The 21770-nt window shown below is 42.7% G+C and overlaps 1 protein-coding gene across 3 annotated transcripts in view; it reads right to left on the bottom strand.

Annotated features, from left to right (window-relative positions):
* The window catches only part of PKP2 (plakophilin 2), an 88396-nt gene that overhangs the window by 25743 nt on the left and 40883 nt on the right, over positions 1-21770 (bottom strand). For all 3 annotated transcript variants that reach the window (XM_044281442.1, XM_044281443.1, XM_044281444.1), the window contains exons 3-6: positions 20646-21337; positions 20311-20458; positions 12599-12806; positions 6080-6257 (exon numbers count right to left, since the gene is read on the bottom strand). In XM_044281442.1, coding sequence (XP_044137377.1) covers positions 6080-6257; positions 12599-12806; positions 20311-20458; positions 20646-21337 — 1226 coding nt within the window. The remainder of the gene's footprint in view (positions 1-6079; positions 6258-12598; positions 12807-20310; positions 20459-20645; positions 21338-21770) is intronic.

The raw sequence follows: 21770 nt of genomic DNA, 5'->3' as shown, positions 1-21770 counted from the left end.
ATAGGGAGGGGGATCTGTAGATGACACGGTTATGGGGGGGGGGGGAATCTGTGCTACTCTGTGGATGACACTGTTAGGCTCTATTCAGACGTCCGTAACAGCGGCAATGTGCGGGTCCGCATTTTTTTTCGGGAACGGAATTGCAGACCCGGAAGTGCGGGTCCGCATTTCCGTATCCGGCAGCACGTTGTGCTGCCCTATAGAAATGAATGGGTCCGCAATTCCGTTACGCAAATTTCGGATGTGTGAATGGGGCCTTATAGGGAGAGGGATCCCGATATGACACTGATATGGGGTGGATCTGTGGATGACACATAGCATAAGATGCTATAAACGGTGTGTCACCCACAGATCCCCCTCCATAAGTTTTATCCACAGATCCCCAGGCAGCTAGGACATGTTGAAATCTGAGTGATTGGGGTTTTTCTTCCCTATTGCGGTTTGGTATTGGGTAAAGTATTGCAGCATTTCTAAGCATACTTGTGTAAATGTATCGTTGTTATAGCTGCCCCCCCTACTTTTGTCCTGGCCCCCAGTGTGCCCCCCAAAAATTTGAAAGTTAGAGACGCCACTGTACATAGGGGACAGTATTATTGTAGCTATATTCTTGGACATAGGAGCAGTATTATAGTAGTTATATTCTTGTACATAGGAGCAGTATTCTAGTAGTTATATTTTTGTAAATAGGATAGAGTTTTATAGTAGTTATATTCGTGTACATAGGAGGCAGTATTATTGTTGTTATATTCTTGGACATAGGATCAATATTATAGTAGTTATATTTTTGTACATAAGAGGTAGTATTATAGTAGTTATATTCTTGTACATATGAGACAGTATTATAGTAGTTATGTTCTTGTATATAGGAACAGTATTATAGTAGTTATATTTTTGTACATAGAGGACAGTATTATAATATATTCTTGTACATAGAGGGAGATATTATTGTAGGAGCCAATATTATAGTAGCTATATTCTTGTTTATAGAGGGCAGTATTATAGCAGTTGTATTCTTGTACATAGGCATCAGTATTGTAGTATTTTTATTCTTGTACATTAGTATTATAGTGCTTGTACATTCTTGTACAGTAGTATTATGGTGTACAGGCAGTATTATATTCTTTTACATAGACGCTATCATTATATTTTTGTACATAAAAGGCAGTACCAAGTAGTTATATTTCATAATGTCAGTATATAGTATTTCTGTTCTTGCACATAGGGGCAGTATTATAGTAGCTATTTTCTTGTACATATGGTCAGTATTTCAGTTGTTATAATCTTGCACATAGGAGACAGTATTATAATAGTTATATTCTTGTACATAGGAGGCAGTATTATAGTAGTTATATTCTTGTACACTGAGGTAGTATTATAGTAGTTATATTCTTGTGCATAGGAGGCATTATTATAATAGCTATATTTTTGTACACTGGGGCAGTAAAGTAGTAGTTATATTCTTGTACATAAAGGGCAGTAGCGGAGTAGTTTTAATGTTGTACATAAGAAGCAGTATTTACAGTAGTTATATTTTTGTATAGAGTGGACAGTATTATTATAGTTACATTCTTGTACATAGGGGCAGAATTATAGACGTTACATTCTTGTACATAGGAGGCAGTATTATAGTAGTTATATTCTTCTATATAGGAGCAGTATTATAGTAGTTATATTCTTCTACATAGGAGCAGTATTATAGTAGTTATATTCTTGTACACAGGAAGCAGTGTTATAGTAGTTATATTCTTGTACATAGAAGGCAGTATTGTAGTTATATTCTTGTACATAGGAGGCAGTATTATGGTAGCTATATTCTAGAACATCGGAAGCAGTATTATAGCAGTTTTAATCTTCTACATATTGGTTTACATTTTAAATAGGCATATTATGTATATTTGTAAAGACTGTTATATTCTTGCATACCGAACCTATTATTGTTATTATTTTATTATTATTTTGTTCATCACATTTTAATAGTTCTATTATCTATATTTGTGAGGACTGCAGAAACTAACTATTTATGTCTCTCAGGATTACATAACTAGAGCCTAGAGATCCTGGATGCAATGCCTTGGTCATTATGTGTCTGCTCCAGGCAGCTATTGCTCACCCATTAATCAGCTTACCTGTTGGGGAAGTGTGAACAGACGCCCTGTGACCTCATCGATTTCCGCTGACATTCCTCTGGCAGATCAAAGTATAATAATACACTTCCTATTCTACTGAATCTAATGTGGTAATTCTAGAGTAATACTTCACTACATTCATACAGCAAAGCCACAAATATGCTGGATACGGGCGGAGGCGCTTTTACGACAGAGCAAATAAACATTATTGGCTTTATACAGTAGGTACGTGTAGAAGACGCTGGAATGAGATAAAAAAAATTATAGATATTCTTATATTTATCAGGTTGCCTTGTGTTGTTATTTGCATTTTTTTCCCATTATGCCTAATAAATAAGAGACCACATTGGTGATCCCCTTTATTAACTCAATTCTACATACCTTCTTTAGTCAGTTGGTACATGCTGGTTCTATGATAAGTAGCCCCCCTCTACCCACTACATCTACACTTTAGTCAGCTCTGTTCGGGTGCCCCAGCAGCACAGTCTTCACTATTAGAGCTCACGAACCCCCCCCCCCCCCCCCCCTTCTCGGTGAGGTGACACCTGCTTACTGTGTCTGATGAATTATTAATATTTATTGGCAACTCTGAAAGACCAAGAGCATATAATAGTCTAGTTAAAGTGACTAGGTGCAGCCGAGGGGTGTTTGTCAGCACATAGAAAACTGAGGCGAATGTTGTTTAGCAACAGAGAACATAATGTATTTTTTAATTCACGTAGCAAAGACCAGTTTAACGCTTTGGGGCAGCATAGATTTTATTTCATGAAAGCTCTGAGTTAGTGTAAGGCTAGTTTCACACTAGCGCATGAGATCTGGCACGCTGTTCCAGAAAGGTTTTCTTTACGGACGATTCTCCTCATATTTTCCAGGTTGCGGTCCCCATTATAGTTGATGGGGCTCGATGGAGACTTTCAAACTTCTGGCTGGAATGCAGAATAATCCGGCTGGGTGTTCCCTGCCGGAACGGCCTACTGGATCTAAAGCGCTAGTGAGAAAATAGCCGTATACAGTCGGTTTACCTGAAATACTGTGCAACCAGACATACAATATTACTACTATAATAATTTAACATGTCACCTGAACTTAATTTAACATGTCACCAAGACAAAGCAGACAGCATGGTATAGAGCAGGAGGAGCTGAGCAGATCGATGTAAAAGTTGTAATGTATTGTAATGTAAAGTTAAATCCCTGCTCATTCTGGATCCTATCAGTGATTGGCAGCTCTCTCTGTATACAGAGTCATAGAGGGAAGGCTGTCAAACACTAATAAGACCGACTCCTTGACTTGAGTAAATTACAAATTATACAGAATTTTTTTTCTCATAAAACTATACAGTATGTCAATCTTCTCAGCTCCCCCTGCTCTGTAGCATGCTGTATTTAGCTCAGACACCTTCTTCAATGTGAGAGGTGCGTCTAAATCCACCTTCAGACTCCTGGGCTAAGATTAGTGACATACTAGAGGTGGATTTAGACTCCCCAATAATCGTCTAGATTTTCGGAAATGCTTGTTCCTAATAATCTGGCCATCTAAATGTGCCGCTCATCACCCAACGAACAAGTGAAACACTCGTTCATCGGGTCATCCTGTCGTTCATGCAGGCTCCACCGATCGTGGCTTCTGAGAAGCAGATCGTGCTGTCTAAACAGTGATCTGCTGCTCAGAAACCATGATTCTGTATGAGCTATTGCAATCCCTCGTCCTCATACTGTGAAGGTGATCTCTGCATGTAAATTCAGCGGTCTCCTTCACTGAACGAGCAGCCGACTGTCGGGAAGGAACGCTTTCTTCCCAACAATCGGCCACTGAGTTATTCAATAAAATATATCTGTATAGCGCCACCTGCTGTTTAGTTTTTTTTTATTATTCCTTTGTATGGCTCACAGAGAAGGTCGCACATGCTCAGTTTTATCCTTCAACTGCCTCCTGAGCTGTGATAGGGAGAGCTGAGACACGCCTCCTGAGCTGTGATAGGGAGAACATGGACACGCCCCCTGAGCTGCAGCAGAAAAGACACTCCCCTTGAACTGAGAGCTTGATAGAAATCTAGGAGAGCAGTGACTGGGGAGATCTCAGGACCCATGTGACTCGTACAGGGCTGATCCTAGCTTAGTTAGAAAGAGATTGCCATTTTTTTACATTAATCATAGGATAACCCCTTTAAGTGTAATAGTCACAAGTTTTGCTGAATCTTTTCCCATAAAACTATATATTAGTTTGCTCACCTTCTCCTGCTGTATAATAGGCTGTCTGCAGATTGCATTTCATGGTGACAATTTTTTGCTCTTTTGGGTTTAAAGAGAATCCGTTTGCAAATTTATACACACCCTTGGAATATCTGGTGACAGAAAAAATTGGGGCCCCTTTGTGTGCTCAGTTTGTCAAATACTATGAATTGCATTGTTTTAGACTGCATGGATGTGAATTTATTTAATTGTATATGTCTGAAAGGCCAATTGTAACCAGACAACAAACAAATGCCATAAATGCCAAACTGATTTACAGGAAATGCCAGGAGATCTGGTAGGGAAGGGCAAATATCTACACCCCCCCCCCCCCTTAATGGAAAAAAAAGAAAAACCATTCACCAGCTCTGTGCATTCAACTGATAGAGATTAATCAGAAAGAAATGATTTCTCATTGTTTGTGAAGAAGCTTCTACTGTTACATGCCGCTCCCTAAACATGCAAGCAGGGCATCAAGCAAAGCAAGGGAGATTTAGGAAGCTGGCATAGTAAAAATTAACTAAAATCATCTCTCTCTCTCTCTCTCTCTCTGATCTCTCTCTCTCTCTCTGATCTCTCTCTCTGATCTCTCTCTCTCTCTCTCTCTGATCTCTCTCTCTCTCTCTCTCTGATCTCTCTCTCTCTCTGATCTCTCTCTCTCTCTCTCTCTCTCTGCTCTCTCTCTCTCTCTGATATCTCTTTCTCTCTCTCTGATATCTCTTTCTCTGCTATCTCTCTCTGATATCTCTCCCTCATATCACTATCTATTTAGCTATCTAATTTGCAAAGAGGCAATGCTCCAGGTATGGTGAAGGGTGGTGGACCTGTTTTTATTCACCCCAGCGGGTCAACCACCCTTCACCATATCTGCAGTGCTGCCTCTTGTTTGGAAATTTGACATTCCGAGACCTAGAAACAACAGTCTTGGAAAGATTGCACCCATCTTCAAGGGCATCTGACAGCAGATTTGTACCTATGACACTGGCTGACCTGTTACATGTGCACTTGGCAGCTGAAGACGTCTGTGTTGGTCCCATGGTCATATGTGCCCACATTGCTGAGAAATATGATGTTTTAATACATGCAAATAAGATTCTAGGAGCAATAGGGTTGTTGCCAATACTCCTACTGTACTACGCCCGCATTGGATACTGAAAAGCCTGGGGCAGTGTGAGACTTTACGGAAAGTCTGGGCCAGACATGATGACATTTTCACTGCCTGGTCCTGTCAATCAAACTGCAGAGGTTACGTTGGTTGCAGAGAGAACTAAGCCGCTAGGTGTAATGGCAACGCCCCCATTGCTCCTAGAGGCTGATTTGCTTATATTAGCACTTCACTTTTCTCAGCAATGCAGGCACATATGAACATATAGGACCAAAGCAGACCTATAGTGACAGATATGCTGATTTCAGCATGCTGTAAATTCTGGATAGCATTCAATACTTCTACAGTACTGACAAGCCGAACCTTGCCGACGCACCAGCGCTGAGAGGAAGATGGGTCTAATGAGACTTGTGGTCCTACCCTCCCCCCTTTCACTGTGTGCTGTGGTGATGGTAGTGGCGGTCTGAACATAATAAGTTACCATGGTTACTGTCCAAATAAAGATGGAATCAAATTCCCAGACCCTGAGATTTTATGGACTTTAACCCCCCTCCTTCCCTTGCGATTGCCCCCCCTCCTCTTATATACAGTGCATATAGCTTGGTGCATATCCTCACCTGAGACAGCCAGTCGCATTGTAAAATATATCAGGATCAGACATGAGCGCGTTTTTGGAATACTCTCCATCTCTCCAGCCAGAACAAGGGATAATGATATTGTTGGTCAAGGTCTGCAGAGCATCTCGGATTAGCATGACTTTCAGCTGGTCATTGGAAGACAAGTTCCACATTAGCCCTGCAATATTAAAGCTATTAACATTAGAAGGAAAAATACCCCACAGTGGGCACAGTATATGGTCAGAAATTGTAAAAAAAAATTAAAAAAAAATCTTTCTACTTAGAAGTATGCCGCCCACAGCGTGACGTTTGGTTGCTTGCAAAGAATGGGGACCCTGCTGAGGCAAAAGCAGCAGCCCAGGCTGGATACAAGAGGACAGGAGCGGTAGTGGAGGCCTGATGGCTAGGGTCCTCTCTGGCACTACTTGGGTCGCTCACAGCTCACAGTCGAGAGGGGCACAGCCTTTCTTCTCCTCGAGGCACACACAGGTGTGAGGCGTGTCCTTCCTGGTAGCGGTTTAGGGTGCCCCTTGGTGTTGGTGGTGTATATTAAAATGCCAGGCAGGTAGATGTGGGGATGCATAACAACCGACTAACAGTCCATAATGCTGAGGCAAGGGTAGGAAATGAACAGTTCTTTACTGGCAAAAATGGTGGCAAATTTCAGAGACGCACCCTCACAATAGTAGCCACAAGTTTTAATGTACATGGAATGCCAGATCTTGTACGTTCTATAGTTTTCACAGTTCTAGAGGCTGCAAATATGGTAGACAGGCCTAATTGTTTCCGCTCTGAGGAAATAATCCAGACGGTATAAATTCTTTACTTTTCTCTTTTTTTTCCAGCCACAGGGGTGCAATATCTCCTTTAGCCTCTCTTCTTCTCAAAATGTGGCACTAAGAATACCCAACTGCTGGGAATAGTCCCTTAACAGAACTGCAGCCTGCCTCCCACGTATGCCTGAGTGCATGGAGCTTCCTATTCTCTCAAAGAGTTAAAAAAGCTTTAAGAAGTCTCCACAGACTTTTGATCATGCACCTCCTCTCAATGGCTGACATGCTCCAATATATTCTCCCTTGCTTCCTAAGAGGTTGCTGTAAGGCTGTGTCAATTTTCTCCCTTTGATGGCTGGTTTTACTCTTCAGGGCTGCTTCCTGGTTTCTCTCTTCTCACAGTCTCAGTCTCAACTGTACTGTTCTACTAGAGGCTGAAAATATGGTAGAAGGTAATTGTTTTATGCAGTATATTCCTTACTTTCTCTTTTTGTTCCAGCCACAGGGGTGCAATCTCTCTTTATTCTTCTCTCAATCTCTTTTCTTCTCAAAAAAACCTAGCACACACCTTATTAACCCTTAAGGTGGGTTGTCAGCGCACTGCACTAACAGCATCTATAAGGTAGGCATGGGATTAACCTGAGTAGGGCCCAAGTCAATCCTCCATGTGCCCCATAAAGAACTAACTTTATGGTACATATGCTATTGCTATCTGATTAAGAGGGCTTCTGTTTTAACTTTACATTAACTTTTCTTTCTATGTGTCCCCCTTAGTGCTGCGAATCTGTGAATGGCGGCATGCGTTACACTGAAGAAGGATTCTCTCCATGGCTATACTGCCATGCTACTGCAGAAATTCTGCTCCTTTCCTGACAGACAGGTCACACAGTTATTTCTATTGGATGCTATGGTGCCCATTGTACATACTTTGAACACCAAGTGACAACACATTATGTAACTACTGTAAATCTTTACTGATCATTTTTAACAGCATGTAAATGGCATTATTGTTATTTATTGTTATTCGGGTAATAGGTGAAATAACCAATGCAAAGCTAAAGGGATGCATAGATTGCACTTTTACACATGTGCAGTTGCTGGAAGGGGCTCTTCTCATCACAGAAAAGAAATAACATTGCGGCACATGACCGGATTTTCTTAGGATCTGAATGTCCACCTGAGCTCCTATTCCCCTGCCCTGACAGTTTATGTTAATATCGCTCTGCCTGCGTTAACCACTAGAGGGAGCTCCGAAGCATACTATATACACTGATTATATATATATATATATATATATATATATATATATATATATTTTTTTTTTTTGCTTTTGTTTCTTTCCCTCTGTCCTCTAAGAGCCATAACGTTTTTACTTTTCTGTTCACATAGCCATATGAGGGCTTGTTTTTTTGGTGTGGGGCAAGTTGTATATTTTTAATGGCACTATTTAATTGACCATATCATGTATTGAAATACATGAAAGTTTAGTGGGGTGAAATTGGTAAAAAATAAATAAAAAAAAAGCAATTCCGCCATTGTTTATTTTTATTTTTTGCTGTTCACTGTTAGCCAAAACTACCATGCTACCTTTATTCTGCAGGTTAGTGTGATAACAGCAATATCAAATTAATATACTTTTCCTTATGCTTTACTACTGTGCTCACTTTTTATTTACTTTTTTAGGGGAGGAACAGGTGACCAAAAAATGCTGATTCGGCCATTTTGTTTTTTTGTCATTATGGTGTTCACCGTGCCAAATAAATTATTTCATATTTTAATAGTTCATTTTTGGATATGGCGATACCAGTTATATTTATTTTTCATTGTTTAATTTTCATATGTAAAATTGGGAATTTTATTTATTTTTTACTTGTTCTTATATTTTAAATATATATTTTTTACTTTTATTTTTAGTCCCCTAGGCGGTCCCCAACCGCCGGACCATGGCCAAGGACCGGGCCCTGGAAGATGGCTTGCCGGGCCGCGGTGATCAGGGCAGTCTTTAACGCTGTACTAATGAAGCGCTTCCATTATGGAAGCGCTTTATTAGTACAGAAGGACCAGGAAGCGGTGAAGGATCTGTACTCACAGCTTCCTGGTCCACGACTCGGCTATCAGCTGTGCAGGGCTGCGCACAGCGTGAGGTCGCTCTGTGACCTCACACTGTGCGCCGCTATACACAGCCGACAGCAGAATGAAAAGGATCGCGATGGTGACAATGAGCAGGAGCGGTAAGTGTTTTGTTTTATTTTATTTCATTTGCACTGGGGGCTGATGGCTGACATGAGGGGCTGACATATGGCTGACATGAGGGGCTCACATATGGCTGACACGAGGGGCTCACATATGGCTGACATGAGGGACTGACATGAGGGGGCTAACATGGGGTGCCGATGGCTGACATGGGGGGCTGATAGATGGCTAAAGGTTTGGGAGTTGATCTGAGCCATTGGGGGTCTGATGTGAGGTGTAATGAAAAATATTTTTTTCTTATTGTTAAATAAACCTAGGTGCATCTTATAGGGTAAAAAAATGCGGTACAGTGCAGCAGAGACCATAGTCAGTTTATATAGTCGTTATATAGTGTTATATATTTTAATATGCACCTTGTGTTTTGTTATGCGTGTGAATCAGTCAGCCCCATCCAGCCCCTAAGCCGCTCCCCAGAATCCATGCCCCCCCACCCCACCCGGTCCCTTGGAAAATTGTCTTGCATAAAACTGGTCCTTGGTGCAAAAAAAGTTGGGGACCACTGCCCTAGAGGACTTAAAAACATACAATCGTTGGATTGCTTAATTGTGTAAACCTCGTCTAGACTCCTACAGAGCGTGTACCTATCAACTTTTATTGAGCCTTCACTTCAGTCTCCATACTCCTGCTCCATTCCATTGTTTACAACCAGAACTTCCAGGTTGTGGGCATAAATGAACAGCAGCCACAACACTTAGTGCTGTGCGCTGCAAGACCAGGCAAAAATGTAAACACCTACTATACCCTTCTCTGAGCTGAAAACGCTGCCCACTCCACCTTCCATCTTCCCTTTGCTGCTTCCTCCTAATGTTTTCTCCCTCACAGCCTCAATATGACAAGCAATGGACTCCGCCTATCCTGCTTGTGGATTGAGAGCGTCGACCAGACCATTCCGAGATCACATGGGTCTGACATCACAACCATTTGGGCAGGGGTTCTGAAACAGGGCATAATAGGAGGCTGGTTGTGTGTGTGTGTTTTAAAAAAAATCCCAACTGAATCCCTTGTTTCTGATATATGCCGCCAATTTCTTTTGTTGCCCTTAATGGTAATACACTGTGGTTTACCATCGGGGAGGCAGCCATATTGATTGTCTGGAGCTGAAGCTTGCATATTCTTCTGATGTTGCTGGTCTGACAGTCAGAGACCTCAGACTGAAGTTGCCTCTTTGATGGTAAACCATGGTGAATTACTATACAAGGTAGCAAATGAAAAAGAAGATATATCTCAGAAATGGAGGTCAAATTGGAATAAAAAAAAATAAATTATACTTGGTAAGGTCGAAGAGGTTTAATTTGCAAAACTGATGACAGGTCTCCTTTAACAGGAGGCCTAGGAAACTTCACAAAGCCACAGGCTTCCATGGAACCCCAAGATCTTGGGGAGCGATCGAAGGCCAGAGAAAACACCCTTTCTCGAAATAACCACTGAGATTCCACAGTTGCTATTGACTGCAGCATCTGAAGGATTAAGTGCACATGATTGGAGTTATCTCTGATCATGGACACTGCCTGCAGGTGTCAGCTGTGTAAAGCTGTTGTCATCTGGTGTCTCAGCTACTTCGGCGCTATCTTTAAACTCCCGATATCCACCATATAAGCGGATGTCTCCAAAGGATTACACTCAGTAATACCCCAACATGCAGTGAGCTCCCTCTAGTGGTGGCTCTAGGCACACAGAATTTTATCATGTAACCCTATGTCTATGCAAGGGATCTGGAGCTCTGAAACAAGAAGGTGGAGCTCCGATTCCTATAAAGATTTATTATGAAAGTAATCAGCACAGATTTTTTTTTCCCATTTAGAGGAGAAGAACTGAAGGATGGCTATTTACACAGCATTACTTGTTTAACGTGTGAAACATCAACTTCTGGTTTCTGACATTGTATTCTTTTGAAGAGAACAACTACTTCTGATCTACAGGATGCCAGCTGCAACACTGTATCACAAGAGCTTCTACCAGTTCTGCAGATGAGTCATCACAATGTCAACCTTGGAATTTTAAACTAAAAGTTTCCTGGGGCTATTGGTGGAAACTTTTGTAATTAACCCCGGGAAGGGCTGACACACCTATGCTTTCACAATGGCATTTCTGGGTCCGCTTGTGAGAACCGTTTCAGGGCTCTCACAAGCGGCCCAAAACGGCTCAGTTTAGCCCCAATGCATTCTGAATGGATAAGGATCCGTTCAGAATGCATCAGTTTGGCTCTGTTCCGCATCCATTCCGCTCTAGGGGCGGACACCAAAACGCTGCTTGCAGCGTTTTGATGTCCGCCTGACGATGCAGAGCCAAACGGATCCGTCCTGACTTACAATGTTTTCACTGACACAATATGGTGCAATTAAAAAACGGATCCGCCTCCCATTGACTTTCAGTGTAAGTCAAAACGGATCTGTTTGCATTATCATGAACCGATACAAGCGTTTGCACTATAGGTGCGGATCCGTCTGTGCAGATACCAGATGGATCCGCACCTAACGCAGATGTGAAAGTAGCCTAAAATGTACAATGTCACATCCTCAATATAAGTCCATATCCCAGATACAATGAGGATTTGCCCCTAGAGACATTTAATAAAAATGTCAGCCAAAGTGCTTTCATTAATAGTAGCAGTAGGGTACCCTCATAATCAGAATATCTCTATAAATAGTGCCAGCATGGTGCCCCCTAATCAGTACCAGCAGTGTTCTCCATAATAAACAATATATCCTGCCGAGTTCTGCAGAAGTTAAAATGCTGGCTGCAGCCACCACTAGGGGGAGCTCACTCCGCACATATTTTTTATGTTGCTCCCACTAAGTCAAGTGGAACAATCTAAATTTGTAGCTAAACTGTATCTTTACATCACCTCCACACCAGTGGCGCTTATTTTAGACTACAAGGAATCAGCATTCTGTGCATTTTATATCCTCCTGCTGTTCACACCAATATCATCTGACCCTCTTAGAAGCTCACGTAGGTTGTTAGAAAGGACTGCACTGGACTGGACTGGACTGGATTTCCTTTTACGTTATGGCTGCAACTATGACCAATGTGTGTTAATATTGGGCACTATATAGCAGTATTGTTTAGACACAATATGGCGGTATTACTTATTTATTGTAAAGCACACAGGGAATGTACAGTGCTCTTATTAGACAAATTGTTCGAGTTTTTATTTGTTTTGGTTTTTCTTCTATGGTAACAGGATGCTTTACAGTAGTTTAATCCCAGATAAAAGGTTCAGCTCAGGGGTCTCCATCACCCACTTTTTATGCCTGTATGGGTTGTTAGATGCTTCCAATCAGGAACCAAAACAATCCTCTCTAATACTGCAGACATGGCCACTGTATGTTTCGGACACTGTGTGGCAGTGTCATGCGAACACTATCACCGTATAGCAGTTTTATTTGACTTATTTTTGGAGCTATTCTTTTTTTTTACTTAGGATTTGATGCTCTATAGAAGACTTTACCCCCAGAGAAGATTTTGTCCCAGGGTCCTCCACAATCCTCACCTGTAATTTGCTTCTTTATTTCCAGATCCTGGCTGTTCTTAAGCAGGTTCAGGAGAGTGGGTATGGCACGTTGCTCGTACACCTCTAGTTTATTGTCATTGTCTTCATAAACCAGGTTGCGGAGTGCAGCACAGGCGGCTCGCTGAACATCCTCATTACTATTGCTCAAGAGCTGAATCAGCTTGGGAATTGCATTCAAACTGTATACCTGCGACATACAGGAAGAGAAATGTGTGTGATATGTCTAGCAAGTCTCATCAAATATACATACCGGTTGGTAAATTCTACCAGCGTGACCACAAGCCATGCAGATTTGTCCCACAAAGGTAAACATCGAGGTCTCACAGTTATTTTATCTGTTCACATTGCAAAGCTAAATTTAAATCCTTCTGGTTTCATGTTACCAAAGACAGCAGTGAATCGTGGGCCCTCAGATCGGCCACTTGTCTACTTCCGACCATCTTTGGAGGTAAGGGTACCATCCACTCGGGCTGAGTGAGGGGAGTCCAGAATTGGGGACTATGGTCTAATACAGGGGTCAGCAACCTATGGCACTCCAGCTGTTAAAACACAACTTGAATCATGCTCCATTCAGTTCTAAAGTCCATGAGAGTTTTCAGAACGGACAAAAAAATGTGCATGCTGGGAATTGTAGTTTCACAAGAGCCGAGGTGGAGGAGGAGGTCTAATACCAAAACCTAGGTATTTTACAAGACGTGTTTTGTCCCTTTAAAGTAGATTTTCTACAAACCTTAAAATATAACCTTATAGAATGAGAGCATTTTTCTCATGAATTTTTTAATTTAACCCCTTCCTGACCAGCGCCTTACTAGTACGGCGCTGGCTGGGTCCTGAAAGATGGCGCCGGCTCCTGAGCAGAGCATAGCCACGGGGGTGCCTGCTGTTTCTTATAGCAGACACCCGCAGCTAATGTCCGCAACCAGCAGTAATGCCAGTCGCAGATATTTTACACTTTAGATGCTGTGGTCAATCCTGACCACGGCATCTGAGCTCGCGAAACACCGGAAACGCTTACTTCCAGTGATGCTACAGCTCCCCCGTGCGGCGATCGGAGAAGACAGAGGTTGTGTGCAGCAGTCCCTGTCTTTATAAATGACAGGAGGCTGGTGCATAGCGTTTCCTATGGAGCCATTGCCTGTAATAGGGCTCCATAGGAAACTAGCAATTTTCTCATAAACTTCAATGCTAATGCATTGGGGTCTATGAGAATAGCAATCTATGGTAATGATTGGGAACTATAAAAAAAAACAACAAAAAAACAAAAACAAAAAAACACATCAAAATTCAAATCACTCCCCCTTTCCCCTAAATAAAAATAAAAGATCAAAAAAAATTTAATACACATCATGGGTGTCGCCAAGTGCGAAAAAATCCACAGTATAAAAATATCTTCCCTGTATGGCAGCAAAAGGGAAAAAAATGGGCAATTTGCAGTTTTTGATTGCAAAATAAAAAGTGATCAAAACGTCAGACACACCCCAGAATGGTATCACTGAAAAGTTCAGATCGCCCCGCAAAAATTGAGCCCCCATACAGCACTGTACACATAATTACAAAAAAGTTACAGGGGTCAAAATATAGCAACGAAAAAATAAAACTGATTTTTTTCCAACTTTTTTAAAATTATTTTATCATTATTAAAACGCAAGAAAAACTTTACATATAAAGGTATCGCCGGATTCGTACTGACCTGTAGAATGAAAGTCACTGGTCAGTTTTATTGCACATTGAACGTCGTAAATAAAAAACCCGTAAAACTGTGACGGAATTGCTTTTTATTTTTGCAATTTCACCCCATTTTCCACTACATCATATGCAATATTAAATGGTGGCGTTGGAAAGTACAACTTGTCCCACAAAAAAACAAGCCCACATATGGCTATGTGAACAGACAAATAAAAAAAGTTATGGCTCTGGGAAGGCAGGGAGCGCAAAACGAAAACACAAACAAAAAACCTCCAGTGTAGAAAGGGTTAACATTCTACAACAGACGTAAACGCAAACACCAAGTAAAAACATTATCAACAAGTGAATATGTAAACAACATGTGGTCAACAAGTTCGACTCACAACAAATAGTTCAAAACCTCAAACAAGCACCATAAAAAGGGGAGGGAGGACAGTATAAGTTGCCTCCAGGAACGTTCACGAAGAGGGACTCTAAAGTGAGTCAGGGTATCCTCAGGCCTAGGAAATGGCCTCCTCAGACACCTGATCCTTGGGGGTACCCGTGGGGGAGTTGGACTATCACCATTTAGATTTTGATGACCTGATGGTTAACAGAGCTATTACCTTCAACTTAATGCGTCCATTGGCTTTGGCGGATGGGCAAGGTTCCCTCTTCCTGAAGGGCCCTGAAAATGAATTCCTCCTCCCCTTTTCATGGTCCATGCTTGTGGTGTTGAACTATTTGTTATGAGGTGAACTTGCTGTGTGTTTTTGTAAAGGGAAGTGCTGTTTATGATTGGCTGGGGAAGAGGGGAACACTTTGACTGGGCTTAAATAGCCCAACATGGGGAACACACAGAGGGAGACTGCACACCACACACTTTACCACCCCTAGGCACGGAGAAGATGAAGCTCCTCACCATCAACTCCAAGAAAGGCTGCCTCCAGCTCTAATGGAGACTATGTATCCTCTACCCTACTATCCCCATCTTACCTCACCATCTAAACCAGGCATCCTCAAACTGCGGCCCTCCAGCTGTTGTAAAACTACAACTCGCACAATGCCCTGCTGTAGGCTTATACCTGTAGGCTGTTCGGGCATGCTGGGAGTTGTAGTTTTGCAACAGCTGGAGGGCCGCAGTTTGAGGATGCCTGATCTAACCCTTTCCTCAGCCCTATAACACCTATATTGCTCCTAAACTCCCTGTTTACCCCTTCCTCTGAACCTTGTGTACCCTAAAGCCTTGTTTTCCCCCTTTAACAGTAAGGACAGTTAGTGCTAGGTAGAGGAGGGGCCACTACTGTATGTATGAGTGTGTGTTAGGTATTAGTATGTTGGGAGGGAGTATTGATATTTAGAGGGTGGTGTGGGTTTTCATAGTGTGCATGGTTATAGCGCTGTATTGTGTTTTTTTTTTAGTTTAGATAAATACCTTTACTTGCGGGATACTGATGCTGCCACCCTGCCTGTTTTTAATTTTTTTTCCAAATATCGCTCCTGCGCCCCTCTATGCCCCCCTGCTGTTTTCCCGCTCAGTATGTTAATACAGTGCATTGGTACAGGGAGGAGATGCCAGGGTTTCTCAATGGGCGTCTCCTTCTCCCTGGCTGTTATGCTCTCCCCTGTGATTGGACCGCGGCACATACAGGGAGAAGGAGACGCCCATTGAGAAGCCCTGGCGTCTCCTCCTCCCTGTACCAATGCCCAGTAAGTCCTCTTTATGTAAAAGCTGTGGCCAGCCCCCACCCAGAAAGTTTACTGTGCCCAGTGTTTATTTTGTGGGTTCCTGTGGTGAGAGGCCGCTCCGCAACAGTGCCTATATACCTCAACAAGTGTACGTCATGTCTTTCAGTTCATATATTGCATCATCTCAGCACCGTGATTTTCTGTGCAGAAGAAACACTGTTCGCCCTATATCTCTTCCGTGCTTTTTTTTTCCCCAGTTAACTATACTTACAACATAAAAAGTTCATGTAGAGACAGGCAGCCATGCAAATACACACACCTCGTAGATGTAGTAATACCCACATAAAAATCATCACTCCATGAGTCCTATTTAATTATCCCATGTGTCTAGCACATAGAAGTCAGCTAACTGAATACCCGGGTGTCACTGACACCACGTTTAGTCCCATTTAGTCGGACCATAGATGGGTTACACAGAAACGTGAGCAGAATTTAAATATATGTATATTAGAAAATGGTATAATTTCCTATTCTATAAACAAAAATAAAAACAGAATACTCCTTTAACTCCCCAGCTAATATACTAGAACTATAACCTCCAACATTCTCAGGATATCTGCTTCTAATTGAAATAAAGTGTTATTGAAGCTTGACAAAAGGAAGGCCAAAACAAGGGTCACATTCTCTGTTTGCACTCCCTTCATACTGTTCATTCTGTAATAAAAATAATCCCTCTTATGACATGTCAATGGAAAAATAAAAAAATGATGGCTCTTTGTGGGGATGAGAAAACAAAAAACTGTAAAGTTGGTCCCCACCACTTACACTGTCCCAATTGAAATCAATCAGCTCTCTGTATATGGGTAATGTATGGGAATGCTGGGTCCGTAAGGTGGGGTTCTTGTCATCCATCCTAAAAGGAGTGCCCCCCTATAGAAACCTAGCAGGCCAGACAGTCTGACATACTGTATGAGGCTCTACGGCACCCCATTGGACCAGCTGTGTCAAATTCTGTACTGCCCTCTGTAGACCGAAAACAGTGCAAGTCCTCTTTGTGATGAGCTCGTACATCCCTTGCACAGAAGACCAAGGACTACTTACTCTTACTATACCAGTGCCCAACATATGCGCCAACCGCAAGTGTGACCATGACTGTGTGCTCACCCTCCTGCTGGGGGCAAGTGCTGAACAAAGACCTGCTGCAGTGGCTGATGCAGTTGAATGATAAGAATGTGACCCCTCGCTGCAGAGGACGTGGAGCAGTGGTCAAAGTGACTTGAAGAGGCCACGTGTGTTAGCCTGCGTGCCCTGTAAATATGTTGCTGTAATGTTTGAAAGTACTGTGTCCACCTGTATGGTGAAGACATGTGAAAGATTGTACAGTAAAGTTGTATGTGCCTCTACCTGCCTTACTTCCATGCCATTCAAAGAAACCTTAACGTCTGCACCCGTATGCCTTTAAGGGGTTGTCTACTTTTTGGCTCCTTGTGACCAATGAGTATCCAAGATACAGCCTTTGTTGATATTTTGTTTGCTACATTTCATAAGTCACATGCCCTTGTTAGGCCCCATGCACACGGCCGTGTTTCACAGCCCTGTGCGGGCCGTGGAACCGCGGCCTGGATCCCTCCTGAGAGCAGGAGCGCACGGCGTCACTGGTTGCTATGACGCCGTGCGCTCCCTGCTGCTGGCACAGTACAGTAATACACTGGTATAGATCATACCAGTGTATTACTGTATTGCGGCGACAGCAGGGAGCGCACGGCGTCATAGCAACCAGTGACGCCGTGCGCTCCTGCTCTCAGGAGGGATCCAGGCCGCGGTTCCACGGCCCGCACACGGCTGTGAAACACGGCCGTGTGCATGGGGCCTTAGGAACATCTTCTGTGTTGTCTGCATAGAGGTCTTGTCCATACGATGGCTGCTGATGGAGGGTCATGTGTCAGACACCACTTAGTTTCCTCCAAACACACTGCACCTGCACTAAACCCCCAGCAGAACCATTGCAGAAGGTAGGTGCAGTGTATTTGAATAGAGGAGACAGCACATAGAGGCGATATGCCAGGTCACATGACCCTCTATTAGCAGTCATTTTAAGGACAGGACCTCCCTGCGGCATCACAAATGACTTGGAACACAAGCGGGCATACCTTATAAAATATAGAGAATGGTACAGAATTTCATCAAGCGCTATATTAGTCAGTGTAATATAGTCATCTTACAAGCACATTGGTCAACAGTAACCAGAAAGTAGACAACCCCTTTAAGGATGATATGCTCTTTGTACTGTAGCTGCTCTCAATTCTGGCTAAAAGATCCGGAACTGCCTGCCAGATCCTGCAAAACGTATGCCAACTGATGGCATTTGTAAGACTGATCAGTCAGAAAAATGCATTGAAATGCCGGATCCGTCTTTCCAGTGTCATCCGGCAAAACGGATCTGGCATTTTTTTTTGCCTTTTTTTCGGTCTGCGCATGCACAGACTGTAAGGACGGATCCCAGCATTCCGGTATTTTGAATGCCGGATCCGGCACTAATACATTCCTATGGAAAAAAATGCCGGATCCGACATTCAGGCAAGTCTTCCGTTTTTTTGGCTGGATGCTACGGTTTTATCTTTTGCCTGATCAGTCAAAAAGACTGAACTGATGCATACTGAACGGAATGCTCTCCAATCAGAATGCATTAGGATAAAACTGATCAGTTCTTTTCCGGTATAGAGCCCCTAGGATGGAACTCAGCGCCTGAAAAGAAAAACGCAAGTGTGAAAGTACCCTTATCTAACATATTTATTGATATGTATGTTACTATTGTTTGGATGTGATAAACTTGTGAAATCCAATAAAATATCTTTAAAAAAAAAATTTGCAGTAGGATTATGTAGCATAAATGCCAACACTGTATAGACAGCACAAGCGCCAGGCTTCAGTCTGAAAGTGCCCACCATGCAAAATATAGTCACCAGCCAAGCTGCTGTATGTGCACTAAGTTTTGGAACTACTAGCGGAATTCCAGAAGGGATTACAGGCGGCTCCCTGACCAAATAACCGTGTGCCCCCTCCTAGAGCTATAGTCCTGGTGTAAGATTCCAGTCATTCTATGAAACTAAATCACAAGCCCCTTGTTGTGCTCAGGTTATAGTTAGTGAAGAAGAAAAAATCAAAAACAATTCATCTATCTATTAATCAATCAAACGTTTATTCCATATCTATCATCTAATTTTTTGGTTTCTTACTTCTTTATATAGCACCACCATATTCCACAGCCGTTTACAGGCATTGTCCCCAGCAGGGCTCAGAACTTAGATTTCCTATCAGTATGTCTTTGGGGTGTGGTGGGAAACCGGAGTACCCCCACACTAACACGGGGAGAACATACAGACTTTCCATGCAGATGTTGTCCTTAGTCATATATGACCTTAGGACCCCAGCACTGCAAGGCAACAGTGCTAACCACTTATCCACCATCCATCTATCTAATTAAAGGGAGTGTCCTGATGGACAACTTGTGATCCCCTCTATATACCAGAATGTTCTAGTACAGCTGACTCATTCATTCATTCATTCCATGAAAAGCCATTCTTTATGTATTCAGCAAGCACTATATACTGATATAATGGAGTTAAATGGGGGTCTATAAGTCTTTATATAATACTTTCTGATATGAGTGCAGCTTAAAAACACAAATTCCTAGCAGCATGCAGAAAAGCAAACATACTCTATGGGGGGAAGTTGCATGGGTGCAAATATTGATGTATAGACCTAAATCTATCATTCATGAAAGTGGTGTATGTTTAGTATAATATTTGCACATAGATTATGCTCCCACAGGGTGCCAATCGCATTGTTATTTGTAGGGCACCGTATTGGCTTACAGCACATTGGTCACGCCCATACTATTAGATTAGGCGGATGTGCTACTCCCTCCATGAATTCTGCTGAAATTTGGCTTTTCAACCTGCCCTTATATAAGTATGAAAGACCTTTCCCCCCGACTTGAGAAGGGTATTTTTGCTACAACAAGGTATCTAACAGATCAGTTGGCGTCTGACTGCTGAGGACCTGTGTCCCCTGTCTGAGTGGAGTGATGGGCTAGCATGCACACCGCTTCTCTATAGGACTCCAGAAGATAGCTAAGTACAGCACTTTAAATGGAGAAGTGGTGCACATGCTCGACCATCGCTCCATTCAAATGGGGGACATGGGTCTGTCCAACAACATACAGCTATCCATGATCCACTGGATAGCTATCTATTCATCCATTCATTCATTTTCTTTCTACCTATCTATCCTTCCCATAGACTATTATTTGCTCACCTCCCCAACAAGTAACCTACCTTCTTCCTGGACTCTGCTTTCTGGAAACATTCATGTTGTATGTAACTAGCTGCTGCTGTCAACCAGTGTGCAGAGGTAGTGCTGTTCTGCAGCAAACTTACAGCTCTCTCCAGCGTCATCTGCACCTCTGATGTCATTTGGGCAGCACTGAAACACACATATAATGACAATGTAATTAAAGGGGGACTCCAACTTTTAGAAAACTACATTGTCTCTAGTGTTGCACCCCGTGCATCAAGCACTGGCTAGATGTGCGAAGGGTGTATCACCTGTCATTACTGAATAAGGTGCTACTTTATTTGTAATGGTAAAATACATGATGATAATGACTTACCCTACAGGTGGGTCTAGGTGTACAGCATCGCGCTCTGTAACATTTCCACCAGTTGCCACTGCCGCCATTGCGGCTGTCATTGCAGACCTCTTGCCACCCATGTCAATCCCACTGGCTCCTGAGGGTGACTGGATGTACTCCTTTCGGTGGGTGGTATACTTTGTGTTGGTGTAATGTGTGTCGAATCTGTTGGATATCTGTTGGGACCTCCCTTGGCCGCCTGCTCCAACGGCTTGAGTCTGATAGTGCCTCTTTTCTAGGAGGTCATCCATACTTTGGCTGTTCCTCTTCTGGTAGTAGGGTCCGGCCGGACTGTTGGGAGTACTGCCTATGAACACTGAATCTTGGTCAGACAGGGTGGACTTTTTGACTGTGCTTTGCCGAGGTTTTGTTCCGTGACCAAACTCAGAGCGCGAGTATCGTATGGTGGACATGTTCGATGGTCTTGGGCCTGCATAGTGCAGGCTGGCTGCTGTGGTATTTTTCCGCTTTTCATAGGCTCTCATTAATGCTTCCTGTCTTTCTGGAGAGATATCCCTTCTCCCAGTAGGTTTTCTCTGGCCACCATCCAGATCGTTACCCCATTGACTGTAAGATGAATAGCTCTTGGCCCATCCATTTTCATGCATTCTCTGGCCATACTGTATCTGACTACTACCCCAGTTATTCTCTTGTAAAGGTAATGTATAGTTCTGTAAATAAAAATAAAAAATATCAATGGAAAGGCCAGTACAATATAAAAATGTAGCTTTATAAGATAAAAGCATGGCCATAACGGTATCAAGAAGTCATGAGCACTGGAAAAATGTAACAGATAAATGACACAATGGAACATGTGGTAACAGGACAATGACAGACCGATACTTGTGGACCGAGGTTGGTATAGGTATTTTAGGGAGACTCCTGTGAGTTCCCTCATATTCTCAATGGTCCGAGACATGCGGGTTATGGGTCTGACCCTTTGTCTCCTGTAAACATTCAGAAGCTCTAGGTGTGTCTGAATGAAGAGGGGGCACTGCCCTAAGGAATGTTTTCTTACTTCAGGGGCCACTGAATACGGGAAAGATAAGAGATGACATTGCCTGATGGTCGAGTCAGGTTTCAGTCAATTCACTGAAGAATGTG

The sequence above is a fragment of the Bufo gargarizans genome, chromosome 2, assembly GCF_014858855.1.
Source record: "Bufo gargarizans isolate SCDJY-AF-19 chromosome 2, ASM1485885v1, whole genome shotgun sequence".
NCBI classification, from domain to species: domain Eukaryota; kingdom Metazoa; phylum Chordata; class Amphibia; order Anura; family Bufonidae; genus Bufo; species Bufo gargarizans.
Note: the sequence above shows the minus strand (reverse complement) of the source record. Positions and strands in the feature narration are given on the sequence as shown.